The sequence below is a fragment of the Lithobates pipiens genome, unplaced genomic scaffold (genome assembly GCF_037356315.1).
Source record: "Lithobates pipiens isolate NorthernLeopardFrog02 unplaced genomic scaffold, aLitPip1_a1.2 Scaffold_23, whole genome shotgun sequence".
NCBI lineage: Eukaryota > Metazoa > Chordata > Amphibia > Anura > Ranidae > Lithobates > Lithobates pipiens.
The window spans coordinates 232,710,270-232,732,002 of NW_027507785.1; the positions used below are offsets into that span (position 1 = coordinate 232,710,270).

At 40.5% G+C, this 21,733-nt stretch overlaps 1 protein-coding gene across 7 annotated transcripts in view; it reads left to right on the forward strand.

The window, feature by feature from the left end:
- Positions 1 to 21,733, forward strand: part of TGFBR3 (transforming growth factor beta receptor 3) — a 305,577-nt gene that overhangs the window by 139,864 nt on the left and 143,980 nt on the right. For all 7 annotated transcript variants that reach the window (XM_077452926.1, XM_077452929.1, XM_077452927.1 and 4 more), the window contains exon 4: positions 15,039 to 15,176. In XM_077452926.1, coding sequence (XP_077309052.1) covers positions 15,039 to 15,176 — 138 coding nt within the window. The remainder of the gene's footprint in view (positions 1 to 15,038; positions 15,177 to 21,733) is intronic.

A 21,733-nucleotide genomic window follows, 5' to 3' on the forward strand; every position in this document is an offset into this window, starting at 1 on the left:
CAAAAAAGATTTGTATGATTTTTGTGGAAGACAACTTTAGAACTATTGAATTTTTAGCTTTTCTTCATTTTATGGTTGAGCCTTCTACTGATCTGCACTGAGAGGTAGCATATATACAATGAGATGACTGATCCAGGAAGAGAAGAAGTTAGCATGCCCCCACACACAAACACACACACAAACTATTGGCTGGTTCTGTTGATCACTCACCTTTCTACTGTAGACTTTAACTGCTTCAGTGTTGGTGCATTTCAGAGATCTGATCTGATTTCTATATCCACTGTAGCACTAACCTTTTCTGCAAATGCAATAAAGCTCACTTTAAACATATAGGTAAATTTCGGCCCTTGCCAATGTCAACCAGTGCTGTGGATGTTAGCAGGCATCAAGTTGTGTCTGTGGATAATCACCTTGCTGTCCTTGCCACTGGGTTTTAGACTCAGAACAGGACTTTGCATTCATAAACTGCAGATTTACATTCCATCAAGTTCATAGTGCACCTCAAACAAAGTGACTTCTGAAGCTGATCTTCAAGATTAACTCCTACAGGTAAGTCATCAGACAGGACAAGATTTATAGTACCAAAAATTGCACTGCATAGAGTGAATTAAATGTGTAATGTGCATGTAGTGTTTGTGAAGACCCTGTGGTTATTTAGGGGTGACCATTATTTAGGTTCCTTTACATTTTTAGCATTGCAGTTTAATTGCAGTTTCATTTTTTTTTAACTAAATGGCTAGTTACGGTAAGTAGATTATTTCTTACATTTTAAAGGTTCACCGCAGCATAATCAGCAAATCTCTCCAATAATAAACCTTGGCACAGTGTCAATGCATATTCAGATCCTTAACCCTGAGGTTTCCAACAGTAATAGGCTAGACTCTGGTTGTTGGGAGTCCGAAAGCAAGCACAGGGGCACAGTACTGAAATCTTTAGTGATCAGCAAACCAACGAGAGGTCAATTCTGGCCTGGAAACACACAGAGAGATCATCAGATAAACCAGCATCCTGAAAGCCTTTAAAACAAAGGAATTCCCAATCGGTTCTCAGACCTCAAACAATTCTGAGTGAATATTCCTTCCTGCTAAACCAAAACACAAGCAGGAAGTTCTTTAATCACGAACCTTATCGAACAAGAGTAGCAGGGTGTCAGAGAAGGAAAACACCAAGCAGTTTATAAACTCTCCACATGTAAACAGCAGTAAATATGGAAAGGTTACTTACACCAGTTTAACCCTGCCTTTAATCATTTGTTTTCAGAGATCACCTTTGATAAAACTAAAGCATTTTGTCATCCTCAAAGAGAACCTGTTGCCCACAATTTATTTTTAATGGCCCCTATCGAATAAGAGTTTACATACTTGCCTCTCTGACAGGTGCTGCCAAAGATTGTCCTTCCAACCCATCCAGTATGATATCTTGCAGTAAATAAGCATACCAGAGATCGTAGCCAGAATAGCTAAGAAGTCAGGCATATATGACAAAGAAATTCAGATCCTGTGCCCGTTGAGACACAAAGCTCACCTCATGTGAGCAAACCTCACAGCACTGCACCTTCTTTGCGCTTCAATAAAATTTCTTTGCAGCATTTCAATAAAGTAAAAAAAAAGATAAGCAGTCTAAAGCCTCGTACACACGATCGGATTTTTGGCAGGGAATTGTGTGATGACAGACTGTTTGCCTAAAATCCGATTGTTGGTACACTCCATCAGACAATTGTTGTCCAACTTTCCGCCAACAAATGTTGGATGGCAGGCTAGTAAATTTTCGGTAGGCAATGGTCTGTTGTCAGATCTTCGTATCGTGTGTACACAAGTCTGTCACACAAAAGTCCAAAGTAAAAACATGCATGCTCGGAATCAGTGCTCACCAAACACAACATTAGCAGAAGGTGCCCAAAGGGGGGCGCTCAAGAGCTGAAATTCCACATAGTATGTCACTACGTTCATGTTTGTTGGCCGACAATTGTGTACCGTTTGTATGCAAAACAAGTCCCCGACACACACCCTTTGGACAAAAGACTGACGCTCTGTTGGCCAACAAACGGATTGTGGTACGAGGCTTTAGAATATAAGACGCCACCTCCCCTCATCACTGTTACACATGGACACCAGGCTGCATGCTAAAATGGCCCATTTTAGTATGTAGTCTGGTGTGAACAAGCCCTTAGAAGCAGAGTAGTCTCACAGTGCAAGTGAATTAGTCAGGTCTGTCCTCACTGAAAAGGTTATTTTGGCAGAGACCCTTACGGCAGCGTTCACATATGTGTAAAAATTCGGACCTGATTCTCACCTAAACTTGTGAACAGGAATGCACCGGACCCCATGCTGGAAACTGCGGCTGCACATTTGAGAACTTGGCCTCAATGTAATGCTGACAGCACAGATCTAAATCTTCTGTGTATGCCTCCTATCATCTTCAATACCTGCTCCAGGTGCCAGTTCTAGAGAGCACAATGTGCTCTATGGAGGCACTGATATAGCAAGTCAAGACTGCACACTGGCAATGTTAACCGTGATGATATAGTTTAAATGATGGCTTCAGCTCAGTTCTCTTCTATTGCCCACTCCCCAATGATGCATTTAATCCGAATAGGGCTTAGACATAGAGGTTAAAAAACCCTCTCATTAACTTAAAAAAATGCAAGTAAGAGTGCAGGAAAATAAGGATTTTAAATGCTTACTTGCAAGATTGTTCCTCTCTAAGTCTTAATGTACACAGGATGTTTTTACAACCTCTCCTGAACAATTTAACTTGACAGATAGTAACCCACATTTAAAACGTCCGTTTTGCTATGTTTACATGGCACGTTTAGCTGTGTTTTTCCGCGTTTAAAAGTGTTTGAAGAAAAACATTTTTTTTTTCAAAATAGCCAAAAATAAAAAAACGTCTGTAAACGAAAGGTGGCTAGTTACCGCGTTTAGCCGCATTTAGCACTTGAAAATGCCTCTAAACTCAGCTTCTGAAAAATGTTTTGCTTTTCAAAAAAGGCCTCTAAACTCAACTGCCCAGAAATGACCCTGTGTACAAGTACTGATAAGATAACAGAGGAGAGTTCAGGAGCAGTTAAAAAAATGCCCAACTGCTCCTAAACGTCGGTTTAGCAGCAGCAGTGTACATGAGGCCTTTGGCTTCATGCACACATAGCCTACATAGCCAGTCAAAATGTTTCTATCCTGAACGCGATTTTTCCATGTTCAGGAGAGGGAGGTTGAAGAAGGTTGAAGCTCCCCAAACCGCAGCAGCTCCTAAATGATCCTAAAAGCCTATGTGTACATTGACACATAGGCTTTTATAGAGCTGAATTCCGGAGCTTTGGCAAAAAAAAACACCAAAAGCTTCTAAACTCAAGTTTAGGAGCTGTAGTGTACAGGAAGCCTCCTTTTGACTTCTTCAACAAAGTAATTTCCTTGGCACAGCCCCCTTCCTCCTTGCACTTCATAGAATGCACAAAAAATAAAAGAATGAAAGCCTTGTCACTCAGATAATCTAATGAGTTATTAAAGTGTACCATCATCCAAAATTATATGAGATATAGGTCGAAAAGCCTGGTTCCCATATCAGGCTTGTCGAAAACAGAGGTGAGCTAAAGGATTTGTAGAGATGTTAATAACCAATTGTTTGAACCAGAGTAAAATACAAATAAAGTTTATTCAAGTAATAAAATCATTTGACAATATACAGACTGGTACAGATGGTGACGTATTTCTACTAGTTTCACCCTAACTGAGCTTCTTCAGGAAATACATACGTCTGTAAAAAACATGAGTGTAATAAATTAAACAGAAAAAGACAATAAAAAAGACAATAATCATCTAGAATACATTGTAAAAGATATAAGGGAGAACAAATGTATAACACAGAATGTGGCTCTTACCCCCATCGGTGTACCACCGAAGTTGCACTTCATAGCCTTCTTCTCTTCAGGAAGTATCTAATTACTCTCTGTGCTGGCCCAGCTCTTTTGCTGCTACTCTCCCCTCCCTATAATACCAGCTGGGAGAGAAGCAATGAGGAATAACATAGTGTGTAACTTGAGTGACAGCTTTGTGTTTGACAAGGTTGCTGCAAAATGATAGCACCCAGCAGCAATCTCAGGACTTTTGGGTGTCTACACACAAGGCTTGTACAGGCAAATGACCTGCCTAATATATATTAAGCTACCATATAACCTTATGGGAAAATTGTTGCTCGAATAAATGGTCTGACGACCATTTATGCTGGTCACATTTTATTTATTTTTTCATTTATTTACTTGTACAAACTAAAGGTTTGTAGTAGTGGGGCTTACAAAAGATAACACAAGGTAAGAAATTCTTTAGTACCGTATATACTCGAGTATAGGCCGACCCGAATATAAGCCGAGGCCCCCAATTTACCCCCAAAAAAACTGGCAAACTTATTGACTCGTGTATAAGCCGAGGGTGAGACATGCCTGTCCATCCCTGTGTGTGTGTCCGTCCATCCCTGTGTGTCCGTCCATCCCTGTGTGTCCATCCATCCCTGTGTGTCCGTCCATCCCTGTGTGTCCGTCCATCCATCCCTGTGTGTGTGTGTGTCCATCCATCCATCCATCCCTGTGTGTGTGTGTCTCCATCCATCCATCCATCCATCCCTGTGTGTGTGTGTCTCCATCCATCCATCCATCCATCCATCCCTGTGTGTGTGTGTCTCCATCCATCCATCCATCCATCCCTGTGTGTGTCTCCATCCATGTGTGTGTGTGTGTGTGTGTGTGTGTGTGTGTGTGTGTGTGTGTATGTGTGTGTGTGTCCAGCCTACCTTTGTCCCGAGCCTCCGTCCCGTGCCTTGCCTCCTTGCCTCCGTCCCGTGCCGTGCCTTGCCTTGCCTCCTTGCATCCGTCCCGTGTCGTGCCTTGCCTTGCCTTGCCCCCGTCCCGTCCCGTGCCGTCCCGTGCCCTCTTCGTCGGCGGCCATTGTAAAGTTCAAAAGCTGCGCCGCCGCCTTCGCCTGTGATAGGCGGAACACTGAATTTCCCAGCAGCCTGTGTTCCGCCTATCACAGACGTCGTATCATCCTCGTCCGTAGTACGAGGATGATACGACGTCCGTGATAGGCGGAACACAGGCTGCTGGGAAATTCAGTGTTCCGCCTATCACAGGCGAAGGCGGAGCCGGAGGCGCGGCTTTTGAATAGAATGGCCGCTGTCTGTCTGCTCGACACGCTGATCGAGCGGGCAGACAGCGATGACTCGAGTATAAGCCGAGGGGGGCACTTTCAGCCTCAAAAAAGAGGCTGAAAATCTCGGCTTATACTCGAGTATATACGGTACATGTCTAAAGGTTTTATAAAACTTTAAAAAAATGATTTGACTCCATCCCACCGATGCTAGATGGGTTGCTACAGGTGACTTCTCCGTTTATCCTTTTACTCCAGTTTTAATGGACAAGGCTGCCAGGACTTGATTTGTGTGTCAGTGTCAAGTTTATATGGTGGTCCTTGAAGAATAACATTTCTTTCAGCAACGTTTCATGTCTGTTGTAAGTTTCTTACATTCCCTATAGAGAGATTTTTCTGGGATTTCCTAGAAGTGTGGGGGACAGCTGCCCCATTCTATGTAGTTCTCTTGTTGTATTTTATACTGCTTTACTATGTAGTTTTGTCTGGCTATCCTTTCAAACAGCACTATTCTTTTGACTCACAGGCAAAGTCTACTAATCTCCGTAACACCACAATGGTAAATAAAACCTCCACTTTCACCTGTTTGTTTATACAGTCAAAATTTGTATTTCTTTTCCATCCATTTTTCTCAAATTCTATACAGAAAATTACTTCTGGATCTCAAGTCATTAATTAATTGATGAAACGTAACACTTCTGCAGTCAGAATCTTCCTGTAATTTTGCACAGAATGTTCCCTTAGGCAGGCTATACATGGGTCGAATTTCGAAAGAATTTTCTTTCGAAAACATTATCTAAGAATTTTTTGTTCGTATTTTGCACCATTAGTGGGCTGCAGCAACAGCTGATTTTCGTGCAGCCATCGAATTTGAGTAATCTAACATGTTGGAAATTTTTCGAAAAACAAACGATTTTCTAATCAATGATGGGAGAATGATGCGAGAAATGTAATCGAAAAATAAATGCACATGTGCAAGAAAAGGAAATTCCCGGAAAGACAAGAAGATTCCCAGGCACAACATTGTTTGTCTGTAGCAACAGGTGGTGACGTGTTGAAGGTTTGGTTGGTTGGTTGAATTTTGAAATCAATGGTGGCATCATCGGATCACAAAACGCACAAATTTTCTGATTTTCAAAAGAAAATTCTTTCAAAATTCGACTGTGTATGGCCAGCTATACAGCGGCGTGGTGATTGAGAGGGAGCAAACACAGCTGGTCCTCCATAGTATTAAATAGGAATATCACGGATAAAATCCGGGGGGCCAATTTACTAAAAAGTGTAAATAAGATCAGGGATAAAGAGCGAACATGCAATTGTATCCAGTGCACGCATGTATGCGCAAATGCTCCCTCCTCTGTGCGATAGTGATTCAGGAACCTATCTAGAAGATTGATGCATATGATACGATCCCGGTTTTCCTTATGCAATGAATATCCAAATAATGTTGATTTAAAGTGTTACTAAAACCCGCAACAGAAAAATCAATCTGTAAAGCATGCTTGTCATACTCACTGTGGAACCTAAGGGGTTAATCCTCTGCATTGTGTAAAAAAGACTGTTGGATCCTGTCTTCTCTGAACCTCTCCTCCTTCCACTGTCCCCAATCCATCCCCTGATAGTACAGAGTATTTGGAAACACTTTGCAAAAGAAAGGCTTATTGCTCTGCAGTCCAAAATAACAGATAGGAGGGCTTTGTGTACTAAGGGCACAGGGGAACACTGAATTCCTTACAAGATTAACCTTTTTTTTTATTATTATTATTTTTTTTAACAGATATAACAAAATACTTACAATGGTATATACAGTATTAAACAGACCAAAATGGATCAAATAGGAGAAGTTTATTTTACAGGTTTACATACACTTTAAGTTCTTTGACTTCAATATACTCACTTCTAAGAGATGTCTAAACATGTTTTCATCCTCTCTCGGTGTTCAGAAGTAACCTAGAAGATCCAAACAAAACTTTTAATACACAACTTGCAGTATAAGTTGTGCACTTGCAAAATAAAGGCTGCAACGGTAGTGCTGTTTGTTTAGATTATTATATTTTTTAAGGAATTGTGCCCGAGACCTTTTCTCATCTTACAAATTACTTTACCAGAGTAATGGGGCAGGCACTCTTTGATTATTTTTCCAAGTCTGGTTTCTATGGAGATATCCAGCCATCCACAAAATGTACTATCTCATGTTGGAGCAAAAAACACTGCAACTGTCTTAACTCTTTTGACATTAGAGATGCACTATATTACCAAAAGTATTGGGACACCTGCCTTTACACGCACATGAACTTTAATGGCATACCAGACTTAGTCCGTAGGGTTTAATATTGAGTTGGCACACCCTTTGCAGCTTTAACAGCTTCAACTCTTCTGGGAAGGCTGTCCACAAGGTTTAGGAGTGTGTCTGTGGGAATGTTTGACCATTCTTCCAGAAGCGCATTTGTGAGATTAGGCACTGATGTGGAGGAGAAGGCTTTGCTCACAGTCTCCGCTTTAATTCATCCCAAAGGCCAGTCAAGTTCCTCCACCCCAAACTCGCTCATCAATGTCTTTATGGACCTTGCTTTGTGCACTGGTGCACTGGTCAAAATCATTTGGTGAAAGAGGGATTATGGTATAGGGTTGTTTTTCAGGGGTTGGGCTTGGCTTCTTAGTTTGTCTGAAGGGAACTCTTAAGGTGTCAGCATACCAAGACATTTTGGACAATTTCGTGCTCCCAACTTTGTGGGAAGAGTTTGGGGATGACCCCTTCCTGTTCCAACATGACTGTGCACCAGTACACAAAGCAAGGTCCATAAAGGCATGGATGGGCGAACTTGACTGGTCTGCACAGAGTCTTGTTTTCAACCCAATAGAGCACCTTTGGGGTGAATAAGTGCGGAGACTGCAGGCTAGGCCTTTTCATCCACATCAGTGCCTGACCTCACAAATGCGCTTCTGGAAGAATGGTCAAACATCCCCATAGACACACACCTAAACTTTGTAGACAGCCTTCCCAGAAGAGTTGAACCTGCTATACAATGCCTTGAAAAAGTATTCATGCCCCTTGAAACTTTCCATATTTTGTCACAGAACAACCAAAAACATAAATTTATTTTATTGGGATTTTATGGATAGACCAACACAAAGTGCCACAGATTTGTGAAGTGGAAGGAAAATAATAATTGGTTTTCAATTTTTTTTGAAATAAATATCTGAAAAGTGTGGCGTGCATTTGTATTCAGCCCCCTTTACTCGGATACCCCTAACTAAAATCGAATGGAACCAATTGCATTCAGAAGTCACCTAATTAGTAAATAGAGTCCACCTGTGTGTAACCAATGTCCATTTCTAGGCATTGACTGTTAGATCTTAGCTGTTGGCCCTTATGTATGCCGTTATGAGGAGGTCTCATTTTCCCTCTTTTGTTAGTGATAAGAAAATCATTAGACCAGACACCCTACTGGAGAAGGAGGAATAGCTCCTGGTAAATATTAGACAAGAGCGGGTGATTCAGCTTATTGACATACACCTAAACTCTCACAAATGAATACTTAAATCTGTGGAGCACTGCAGACCATGATTTTATTTTTTATTTTTCTATAAAAATATACAGATTTCTCATTACTTGATTGATATCTTCCCTATCCCAGCAGTGTGTACAAGCTCTTGACTATTTATATGATCTTCATGTGGATGTGTGCATGCCTCACCAATACCTGAATGTCCCAGTGTTACTGCGGTGACAGTGTCAAAACGTGCCAGCAGACTGTGGGTTGGCATGACTGCTTGTGATCCAACTTGGAAGCCCTCAGGGAAGGGTGGTAGTGCCACAAATAAATTAAATAAGCAATGCTACCCCAGAAAAGGGATTCACTTTGCTTGTTGGATCACCAAGTATGATTAATTGAAAGCAGAAAGGTAGCAGTCCAAGTAAAAAATAGTAGTCCAACACAAGAGCCCTTATGGAAAGGTGGCAATGCCACCCTAGAAAAGGAAGAGCCTGGGGATACACCTTGCTTGTTGGATCACCAAGTATAATTAAATTGAAAGCAGTTAATTAAAAAAAAAATGACTAAACTTTTGCACAACCAGAACTTATGCAAGACCATATTTGGTTTAAAGCTCAGTACTGATCTCATTCTCCCAGCCCCCAGTACTTACCCCTCTCTCCCCTTTTTACCTTTTTCAGGCTGGTCATGTGATGTGCAGGACCTCTTACCTGACACTGGGCAGTCATCAGTAATGCAAAGAGCAATCTGTATTATTGTATGTGTGTGCAGAGGGATGTGGTGACTTAGCCAGCCCATAGATGATTCATTTTTTACCAATAAACCAGCGAGTTGAAAAAAAAAAAAAGACTTGATTCATCTGTCCACACATTTGAGGTGGATAGGGGAATCCTCCCCACTGAGCTATTTTTATTCTGACAGCGCTACATGCTATAGCTAGCAGAAATTTTCCAGCAGGGCGTTTAATCAGTAGATTGACTTCTGTACAAACACCTTGCCCATACTTCTGTACAAACACCCTGCCCATACTTCTGTACAAACACCCAGTCCTTTATTCTTTAATCGCTTTATTCTTTTGATCTTAAGTGGTTAATGATGATGGACATCATTTAACCCAAAAGGCTAGGGATTACTATTGGAGGAAAGGAATAATTGCAGGGGAGAAGAGGAGGTGAGTTATGCGGCCCGGAGTTTGGCTTTAGGTGTTTGGGTTTAGATATACTTTAAGTTGGTTTTCAAATGAAAAATTGATCATGATGATGCATCCGTAGTATCACAGAATGAGCCCTTTACAATAGCAGCCCCATCTTAAGCAGGATTGTCCTGCTGCCGTTTACTTTTGCTTGGCCTTTTTCCTGATGTTTCTTTTATAGTAGAACAGTGAGTGCTGTTGCGTCTAAATGTTCTGGCTGTAGTACCAAGTTTCACCTGCAGGGGCAGTGGATGCAGAATTTCAGATTTATGTATGTTGCTACATGAAGGAGTGATAAGCATATTCCCATTTTGCTCTCTTGAAAAAAAAAAACTTAAATATGTGTTCTGGGATTGTGATTCACCACCTTAAAATGCATTTCACTGAACAAGAAATGATAAGCGTTTCTGATAGCAAGCAATTTTATTTAACATCCCTTGAAGACTGTAAAATGATAAATCTGTAGATTGAACTGTACTTGCAGAAATAGTGCTCTTTATGCAATGCATATTTCCATTCATCTTTTTTGCATTCATTATGGGCAATCTGTACATTGTCTACTTTTCCTTAAAAGCTTTAATGGTGAAAATTAAATACCTTTTGTAAATGTTTAAAACATGCCATCTGTACTTCATGATGTGTTCAGAGCTGACAATTCAGCATTTTAACTGGAATAAGTTATTGGATGCCATAAATGTGTGCTGTGAAGAAATGTGTAGAGTCCTGTGTACTCCATTGAGGGTCTTGTGGTTGGCTTTCATGGTTTGCAGAAAGTACAGTTGTAAATGTGTATGTGTGTGTGCGATGGACGGAAGCTTGTATGTCAAGCTTGACACTCTGGATCTTTGCACAATAGCCTCATTCACCATACATGACATTATAACCCTCTGCTACTAAAGCATGACGTTTTGTTGAAATGAAGGAATTTGATGCATTGAAACTGATGTTTGAAAAGCTTCACAGCTTACCAGTTATGTTCTTAATGAGGTACAATTTAGGGCATGACAGGACACTGGTTCAATACTTACTAATTACCAGATCAGACACTTCCAGATACCAATATTAGGCTAAATTGTTCATTGTAATTTTCATATCACTGTAGCCAGTAAAATCCACAAGAAAAAACTACAAGTTTAAGGAGACCATTGATTTGATCAATATATACTGTATATACAGTATACAGTACATTTTCTTCTAACTAATACTGTTTTACTTCCTCCATCAGCTCATCCCCCACAGCTATTACCTTATGTATCAATTGACCCTACACTTTTTAGATTGTAAGCTCTAATGAGCAGAGCCCTCTGATTCCTCTTGTACGAAATTGTTATGTAACTGTAATGTCTGCCTTCATTTTGTTAAGCACTGCGCAATCTGTTGGCGCTATATAAATCCTATATAATAATAGATAAATTCATATATAAAATATATGTAAAATATGTACAAATATAACTATTGCTATAATGTTAAAGCGGAGCTCCACCCTAAAGTGGAACTTCCGCTCATCGGATTCCTCCCCCCTCCGGTGCCACAATTCGCATCTTTCAGGAGGAAGGGGGGTGCAGATACCTGTGTAATACAGGTATCTGCACCCACTTCCGGGCATAGATAGCTGCAGAATATCTGCAGATACATCACTTCCCATCTCCCCCCCCCCCCCCCCAATTGTGTTCTGGGAAACACACAGTTCCCAGAACACAACAGGGACCAGTGAAGACACGTGCCATGCGCAGTAGGGAACCAGGCAGTGAAGCCGCAACACTTCACTTCCTGATTCCCTCACAGAGGATGGTGGCGGGGGCAGCCGAGAGACGAGCGGTTGCTCATCTTCTGCTGCCGACATCGCGGGCACCCTGGACATGTAAGTGTCTATTTATTAAAAGTCAGCAGCTGCAGTATTTGTAGCTGCTGGCTTTTAATTTTTTTTTTTTATCAAAATGTTAAAAAAAAAAATCTGAAATGTAGTAGGTATAATCCCAGGTAGGTATAGACTTGTGTAACATAAGCACTCCAGTTGCTGTTGCCAACTCAACAGGACTTCACTCACTGTATAATTTAAATTGTACATGCGTGCCTAAATGAAAAACTGTGCTGGGGTGTTCTGGAGAATGTTGTTGCAGACCTTTTCTATTTCGGCAACAATCACACTTGCGAATAGGCCCAACAGCGATAACATGCAAGAACCAAGGGGAGGTTCCCAACGATTAGCTGCGGTAGGCAGCCCCATTGAAATGGGAGGCTGCCGACTCTCACTACTAATCACAGCAGCTCGCATGTAATCACTCGTACAAGTGATCTGCCCTGAATCGAGAATATCTCCTGGACGCGGCTACCTCCGCAGCTGTTGTTCTCCCATGTATTCAATGTCAGGCCCATTTGCAAGTGTGAATGTGGGGGAAGATGATAGGTACCAGTTGACTGCAACACTTTGAGTCACTCACCTCAAAATACCTGCAGATAAGGAGCTCTGACTTTACTCCACTTGCATACACCAGATATGTTAAGCTTTATCTAAAGCTTTTTTTTTTTTTGTACCACTTGCCGACCAGCCACCGTCATTATACTGCGGCACGTCGCCACGGTCCGGCAAGCCATCGTAGCTATACGTCAGCTCCGACGGAGGCTGCACTGTGGGGGTGCCGATGCTTGTGGCCGATAGTCGCAATGACCACTGGCCAAGAGAGGCAGAACAGGGACATGTGTGTGTAAACACACAAATCCCTGTTCTGTGAGGAGAGACAGGTCGTGAGTTCTTAATAGCTAGGAACCACGATTTGTCATCCCCTTCTAGTCAGTCCCCTCCCCCTGCAGTTAGAACACAGTCAGGGAACACAGTTAACAGCTTGATCGCCCCCTAGTGTTAACCCCTTCCCTGTCAGGGACATTTATACAGTAATCAGTGCATTTTTATAGCACTGATCGCTGTATAATTGTCAGTCATCCAAAAAATGTGTCAAAAGTGTCCAATGTGTCCGCCATAATGTCGCAGTCACAATAAAAATCGCAGATCGCCACCATTACTAGTAAAAAAAAAAAAATTAAATGCCACAAATCTATCCCCTATTTTGTAGACATTATAACTTTTGCGCAAACCAATCAATATACGCTTATTGTGATTTTTATTACCAAAAATCTGTAGAATACATATCAGCCTAAACTGAGAGAAAAATTAGCTTTTTAAAAAAAAATAAAAAATTGGGGATATTTATTATAGCAAAAAGTACAAAATATTGCATTTTCTAAATTGTTGCTCTTTGCTTGTTTATAGGGCAAACAATAAATAACGATCAATTACCACCAAAAGAAAGCTCTATTTGTGGGGAAAAAAAGGACAAAAAAGGACGTGCAATTGTCAGTTAAAGCGATGCAGTGCCGTATCTCAAAAAAATGCTCTGGTCATTGAGCAGCCAAATCTTGGGCTGAAGTGGTTAAAGCAGTAGAAAAAATGGCAAGAGGTTGCCCTGTGTCTCATTAGAGAGAACTTCCTTCACTTCCTGTTCTGCAGATACAACAGGAAGTGAGAACAAATCTCTTCAAAGTGCAACAAAACCCTTCCCAGCTTTTACAAAAAAAAAAAGGGTTTAGGACTTTAAATGTGGTGTGTGAGATCACACATCTCCATCCCTATATCTATATGCAAAAGGGGGTTTGGGACTTTAAATGAGTTAGGTCTAGCATGGCTAAAAGATGAGTCAATGTAAGAAGAAATGTTTTATTCCATACATTAAAAAACATGACATAGCAAAATGAGTACATGCATGGTAAACAAGCATATCAATCACATATTATTAACCAGATATCCATGCAAACAATCATAGCAACTAAGGCTGGATTCACACCTATGCATTTTTAGTGCTTTTTGCATTTTGCAGGTTTGCACTACAGAACGTGTTCCATAGGAAACCATGTTAAATGGACTGTAGTGCAAATCTGCAAAATGCAAAAAGCACTAAATCTGCATAGGTGTGAATCCAACCTAAAACAGTTTTCCATCATAAAGAATCGCTTGAAAAGCAACATGATGGGGTAACTTGGAAGTGGATGAAATAAAACCATCTAAACCAATAAAACCGTCTAAAAAAGTTCCAGTTTTTAGAGGAACCAATGTTCCCATTAGAAGATTTCCTGTCTGTCCCTACCCTGATGGCAACTCAGAATTTCCTTCGCTTGCAGTCCCAGTGGCAATGTTCATCAGGACAAAGAGAGCAAATAAACTATTTTAACATGGTTGTAGACATTTAAACCTTTTGAAAATGAAAGTTAAGGATTTTTGCCCTCAAAAGAAAGTCTCATGTAAAGATAAAAGAGCTTATCATAAGACAAATGAGCTCTAACCCGACTTCAGTATCAGGGAAATAATATTGGTAGCTTTGGGTATCCCGGACAATAAATCAAAAAATGCTTCATTGGGGTTCACTGTTTAAAAAAAATGCTCTATGAATGCTCTATGAAGGCCATAAACAATATTCCATAATAATAAACTAATCTGATATGAAAAAAAGGTGTTAATGCGCTTCTCATACCTTTAGGCCATTTGGGTACAAAGTGAAGACTACCCTAAATGCTTCTCCATCCTGTTCTCCTCTCTAGGATGGACCAGCCTTTAGGATAAGTGCCCCCTAGTTGTACACGAGTGAGGGACGTCCTTCTGAGCTCCGCACATGTGCAGTGTGCTATCTCTTGTCACTCCAGATGACTTCAGCAGCTGCCTCGTTCTCCTGTCAACTCATCTGCTCAGTGGAGAGCACAGTGCACATGTGAGGTTATAAGGGGTCACCATCCCATCCAAAATGAGGAAAAAATGTTTTGCCCTTATATACCCTTTAAGATAGTGATAGATGTGGGATAACTATTTGTATTTTTTTTAGTCTGATCATGACAGTGGTATGTAAACTAAGTGTGGATAGTTGTGTACATGTAGTGCGCACAGCCAGTTATGTTTACTCATGGAGTAGTCACCCATGGCTCTGCTTTCATCTCAATATTTTCTTCCTTAATCTCATACAATTATTTCCCAATCTGCCTATAACTGACTGGATCAGACAACAATCATCTTATGTCTGTGGGATAACTTTACTAATTTCAGCATGGTACATACAGTGCTTTCATAATATCTGTTATTGATGTCAGACCAGCTGTACCAGTGTATGAAGTTCTTCAGAGGGTTGGAAAATACATGTCCTAATCTTGTTTCATTATGTTTGTTTACAGGTCGCATTGCATCTGACCCCAATCCCAGCAATCTCAGTTCATCATAAACCTCTGGTGTTCATCCTAAACTCCCCACGGCCTGTGACGTGGGAGCTGAAGACTGAGAGGCTAGCAGCAGACGTTCCAAGATATTTCTTTGTGAGTATAGCATATGAGTGGTTGCGAAATAAGTAGAAATGGTATGCAGCTTCATATGGAATAAATATGTCAGGTAGTTTTAGCCTGTCGCTGTTGCCGAATATACAAAAACACAATGTTCCTTAGGCTCTAAATAATATGGAGTTGATGAGAAGTGGTAAACATTTCAGCTTTGCATCTCCCTTAAAGATGTCTTATTACTAATATAATAATAATATAATAATTTATTTATTCCCAAGGGGACCAAGTGCATAACGAACTTGGTCCCATCCAAATCTATCCCTAGATTGCAAAGGAGTGTGGTAGGACAGTCCCCAACCCTCCCCGATGTCTGCCAGAAAGGAGATTGTTTTATGAGTGGCACATCTGGTCTCTGGCAGCAAGGGTCGTTCTGCAGTGCAGGGCTGCCATTCACAGGAATCGCACAGCCTGCGACACATCTAAACATATACATTACAGCCGATACACCACACATCTCTGTGGCACTAATTGATCTTTCACTTTTATGAATGGACGATCAGTACTTCCAGTCTGTGTCATACACAGCACTGGCCCAACATCTCTGATCATTCATAAAACGGAACAATCACATAGCACTGCTGCACTGTGTGATCCATTGGTTGTGGCTGTGTATGGTTATAGGCAGCTGGCAGATAGATCACACAGCCCCACAGTGCTGTGTGATCCTTTATTTTTATGAAAATACGATCAACGCTGCTTGTCACTCCAATCTGTGGCTCTGTATGATCTGTTTGTGGCTGATGTATACATACAGGCTACTGGCAGATAGAATACACAGAGCTGAGTGATATTTTACTAGTATCAGTGAACGAGCATGGCTGCTTGTTCATTCATATTAGTTAAAGCTCATTCCACTTAAAGAAAGTGCAGGAGTCTGTGCTGGCTCTAGCGGACCCCCCTTAACACACACACACTCTTGAACACCCATAATTTGGGCTTCAGAATGGGGTGGAGCCACAGTTAGCATGAAAGTGATGATCAGAACAGAACCAAGTGATATACTTTGTGTACTTTGTCCCCTGAGGAATAAAATACTTTTTTAAAGATCTTTTTTTTTAAATAACTTTTTTAAAGGAACTGTAGGAAGTCAAGCTTGAGATGCATGCAGAAAGCACAACTCACCTTTTTTTATTCAGATCTTGCCATATTAAACCTGTCTATCCCAATAACTTATGTCTGTAGTTGGTGATACTGGAAAGTATCTTCTAATCATTTTGGGGCAGCCTCCTTGCTGCCTCCCACACATAGAAAATCTGATGTAAAAATGCAATACTCAGGAGTTTTGAAAAGGAACAAAAACTTGTATCAGATAAACAGGCCATATCTGTACTTGAACATATGCGGAGAACGACGCCAAGTAGCCATATTGTGTAGCAAGTTCATTTATTGAAAATACAAGTAAAAACAAAGCTATTGCACTCACAAGTGTATATAATGCAAAATAAGATTCATTTCAGATAAGCATTAATTGCATCTAGTTTTTCTACACATCTATTCAGAACAAAATGAAGAGAAAAATATTTTGTTTTGAGGCCTCAATGAACTTTGGTGGTACCATACAGACGCTTGGGATACAATAGATAGATAAAAAAGTTGAATTTTATTTAATTTACAACAACATGTTAAAGCACATACATCGTTTCTTTATAAAAGCTCTGTGAATTCAAACATCTCGGGTGTAACTTGAAAGACAGAGATTACCAGTTCACCTAGTAACTCTATAGTTTAGCAAAATATACAGTTGTTACTGGGTGAACTGATAATCTCAATGTTTTAAGTTACGCCTGAGAACTTACAGAGCTTTTATAAATAAACAATATATGCGTTTTAACATGTTGTTGTAAATTAAGTAAAATTTTACTTTTTTTATCTACCTATTGTATCCTAAGCGTCTGTATGGTACCACCAAAGTCCATTGTGACCTCAATACAAAATATTTTTCTCTAAATTGACAGGACGAAGGCACCCTTTTTTTCTTTATATATTTATAAACTTTTAACATACTTTATTCAACAGAACAAAATGAAGTTGAATTACTAAAACTGGAGATGACAAAATCTGGTGCATGGTAGACAATCAGCTTCTAACTTCAGCTTGTTCATTTAAACCCACAACAGTAAAATCAGTCTGTATATGCAATAAAAAATGCTCATTATACTCAAGGTAGGGGGTTAATCCTCACCTTTTGTAAAAAGGCTGTTTGATCCCATCTACTCTGATCCTCCCCTTCTTCCACTGTCCGCAATCCATCTCCTGATAAGACAGAGCCTTTGGAGTCAGTCTACACATTCTCAGTTTGGTGTGTATTGATGGAGAGTTTTTTTTTTCTTGGGAGGGTACAAGTGATCAGCACACGGCCAATTAGCACTTGGGCAGTGCTAATTGGCCGTGTGCTGATCACATGTACCCTCCCAAGAAAAAAAAAACTCTCTAGCAATATACACCAAATTGAGAGTGTGCAGACTGACTCCAAAGGCTCTGCCTTATCAGGACGACAGAGGATCAGGGGTTCTGCAAACCTCATAGGACAGTCGGTGGAGAATGACAACTCCTCCTGCAAGCTTTACCCAGACACTGATAGAAGTCATAAGACTGCTATATTCTGTTGATGAGAAAGGGTATTTAGCAGTTTAAATTTACTAAAATAATTTAATTTCCATGTTCTGTGTACTGTGGTAGACCAGATATCGTGAATGCAGTGTTCTGGGTTTAGTAACACTTTAAATACACTGAGTAAACTTTCTGACTTTAGCACAGTTGGCATGTTGACTGGATAGCATTAGTAACTCATCAAATTGTTACCTGTAACTGCCTTTTACAATAAAGTTGTTTGTGTAGCATACAACTTCCACTTCCCCTACTTCCCACTACCCACAGACCTCAGATACAGTGTGGCTTCCTTATCCACTGCCCAGGCCTTTGCTGTATGTAGGAACATCTATGGGGCTATATAGATGAATAGTAGAGCTGTTTAACAAGCTTTCTCAAAGGTTGGCCTGTTGCATATTTTAGGGATGGACCAGACCTTTTTCTTATTTCACAGCCTGTGGAGAGGGGGTACAGCTGTACCTATACAAGTCCAGTGCACTCACTGCTTATGATTGTCTTAGACCACAGAGGCGTTGAGTTCAAATTGAAGGAGGTCCAGTCATTAAAATTCTCATCCAGCAGAGGTCCGAATCTCATGTTTTTGCTATGACTCAGATCCTAGTATAAATGTAATCATTTAATGTCTATAAAAATGTACAATTTCCATAGCATTTCAGTAATATTTATTGTCAATTTTCAGTGTGTCTCCCACAAATGGTGTCCCTATTAGAGTGCCATCTTATATCTGGTGTCGCCATCTGCGTTTCCCTTTATATCAGGTGTCCCCATCGAATTCCCCTCTTCCGTCAGTTGCACCCATCATAGTACCTCCATGCTCTCTAGCGCCACACAGGAAGGCGGAGGGGGCTGCAGGTCTGGATGGAGGAAGTTTCACTTTCATCCCTCTTTGATGCAGTGGGCGGGGCCTGCACAAAATGTCGTTGGCTGTTAGGACACCGGCATTCCTATCAACCAATCACTGCAGAGAAGGAGAAAGGACCTGCTCTGGGGGCTGGCGGCCCACATAGAACTGACACTTGTTCTGGGTCTGGGCTGCAGTCCGCCATCTAATGATGCCTGCCTTAGACAATAATCACATTCCTCTTGTCAAATTGGTTGCCTTGCCCATCAGGCCCTATTGACAGGTGTGATTGATGCAGATGCTGAGTTAGTGTTGGAAACATTTTAGATTCTCTGTATAAATCCATTAAAAACAATTCTAGGAAATGCTGAAAAGTCAGTACTGTCTGTCATATACAACATTTCCCACTGGAATGAGTGAAAGTATTTTCAGAGCGGGTTGTTGATTGTAATGTTCTGCATTAATCAGTGCTGAGAACGGAGTGTAAGCAACTGTCAGCAGTGGTGGGACATTCGCTGCACAAACATCCTGGCTAGATGAAAACACTTATACTTAAAGATATTTACAGGGAAGTTTGGGGAATATACAGGGAATATACTGTATCTCTAAAAGATAGGCCAGTTTGAAACTTTATGTACATAATCAAAAGAACTAACAAACGTAAGTGGCAGATACTTTCCCCCACAGGATCCCACCCTGCAGTGAACATTAAAGTGTTATTAAACCCGCAACAGTATAATCATTGTGTATATGCAGTAAAGCATCACTATGGATCCCAAGGGGTTAACCCTGTGCGTTGTGTAAAAAGAATGTTTGATCCTGTCTTCTCTGATCCTCTCATTCTTTCATCTTCCCCTAATCATTTCCTGATAGTACAGAGCCAGGGGGCAGGCTGCACGTGCTCAGTTTGGTGCGTATGCACATGTGATCAGTACAGGGCCAATCAGAACTGTCCAGACAGAGGGTCAGGGGTCCTGCAGTCTCAAAGAACAGCCAGAGTAGAATGAAAATTCCTCTTACAAGCGTTAACCCATGCTCTGCTGGACACTGATAGAAGTCATAAGACTGCTCTAACTCCTGATGGGAAAAGGTATTTAGCAGTTTATATTTATTAAAATGATTGCATGTCCATGTTCTGTGTACTGTGGAAGACCATATATAATGAATGCAGGGTTCTGGGTTTAGTAACACTTTAACCTCCCTGGCGGTATTCCCGAGTGTGGCTCAGGGTTAAATTTTAGTACCATTAGTAGTAACCCTGAGCCACACTCGGGATTGGATTGCAGAATCCTGGTCCAGGTTACTTACCTTGTCACCAGGATTCTGCAATGTGCCCCTGCTGTGTTTGTGGGCTATGTCCTCCGCCCGATGTCCTGTGTCCCAGGCTCCGTTCCCTGCGACATCGTGATGCACGGGGGCGGAGCCCAGCGGCAAATTCAAAAAGTAAAAAAAAAAAAACACATACAGTACACTGTAATCTTACAGATTACATTACTGTATCAAATCATTTCACCTCTCTTTTGTCCCTGGTGCTTTGTCCAGTGCCCTGCATGCAATTTTATATTATATATACGTTTCTTTCTGCCTGGAAACTTGAGATTGTCCATGTGCAACCAAAAAGTGTCACTTTAAGTCAAAAGTGGTTTTAGACCAGCTAGAAAATAGCGATCGTAAATTAGAACACTTGCAAAATTGAGCCATAATGAATTGTGGGGAAATTCATTTTATTATTATTTTTTTTTTATAATTATTTATAGTTACTTATTGTATTATAATTTATGATTTCATGTTTCAAACTTTATCATACCCGGGATGTCTACTAGACGCTTGTTTGGATAGATTTAAGTGAGTTATTCCAAAGAATTACAGGCCTACAATATAAAATGCCAAATTTCTATTCAAAACAACATACTACTTTGAGATTTAAAAATCTGACATAATCATACAGCCGGGGAGGTTAAGGTTTAGATAGAGTGCTCCTTTAAAGTGGTTACAAATAACAGCTGAAATGCATTTTGTGTAGACTGAACACAATTCCTATGCATTAGTCATATCATTTGTCAGACAATAGAAAGGGCAAAGTTCCTGTGTGTTTTTATAGGAAAATCATGGTTTTATGAGTGTAGCAAAATATTCTTTGAGACTTTAAAGGGAACATACTGTAAAATCCTTTATATGTAAAAGAAAAATCAACTTGATGTAAGTAATTTTATCAATGTCTATCACTTTTTACAAAAACAAAAAAAAACAAGCAGTCCTGCTCTTCATGCTAATTTATGGTACTGCTTTATTGCTTCTCTCCGTGCATGTTTAAGGGACTGATTTACTAAAGGTAAATAGGCTGTTCATTTATTTTCCCTTAGCTTAGTAAATGAGGTGAAGCTGTACTGACTTTCATCATTATGTAAAAACAAAAATATATATATTTTTTTTATCCTTGGACATGTTTGGGTATTCTTTGCAAAGCAAATTTTCACCACATTCACTAAGCTAAAGCAAAGTTCCCTTGTAAAGTGGATAGACTATTTGTGTTTACTAACTCAACATCTATGACTTAAGAATGTCAGGAGACATTTGCCAGTTAAAAAGAAAATCTTCCGACATTCTGCCCGTGTGTATGTCGGTCTGTCTGACAGAAGCTGGCCGTTCGGCTGGCTTCTGTTGGATGTGCATGATGGAAAACCAGCAGCCGACCGACTCCAGATCAACGCTCTCTGCCAATGGCTGAGAGCGCTGATCGGAGTGTTCTGGCACGGGGGGTGGGGGGGGGGGGTCCCTCTGTCAGAACACAACAGCTCAATGGGGGAGATCACTTCACTAACTTTGCATGGTTGGTTCAGTGGCTCTGACAGTTTTTTTCTTCTTGCGTGGAAAAGAAACTGCAGTGCGTACCCCGCTATAGACAATAGAGCAATGAAACATTGTTCTGTTGAAAACAATGGACTCTTTGTGTTGTTGATATTTTTTTTTTCAACAGCAGTTAGGCAGGATCATTGAAGTAGCTAATCGTCCCTGGTCTTCATTTAATAAAATAACAAAAAAGAAGAAAAGAAGTGGAAACCTGTAGAAATGCAAAAATCAAATA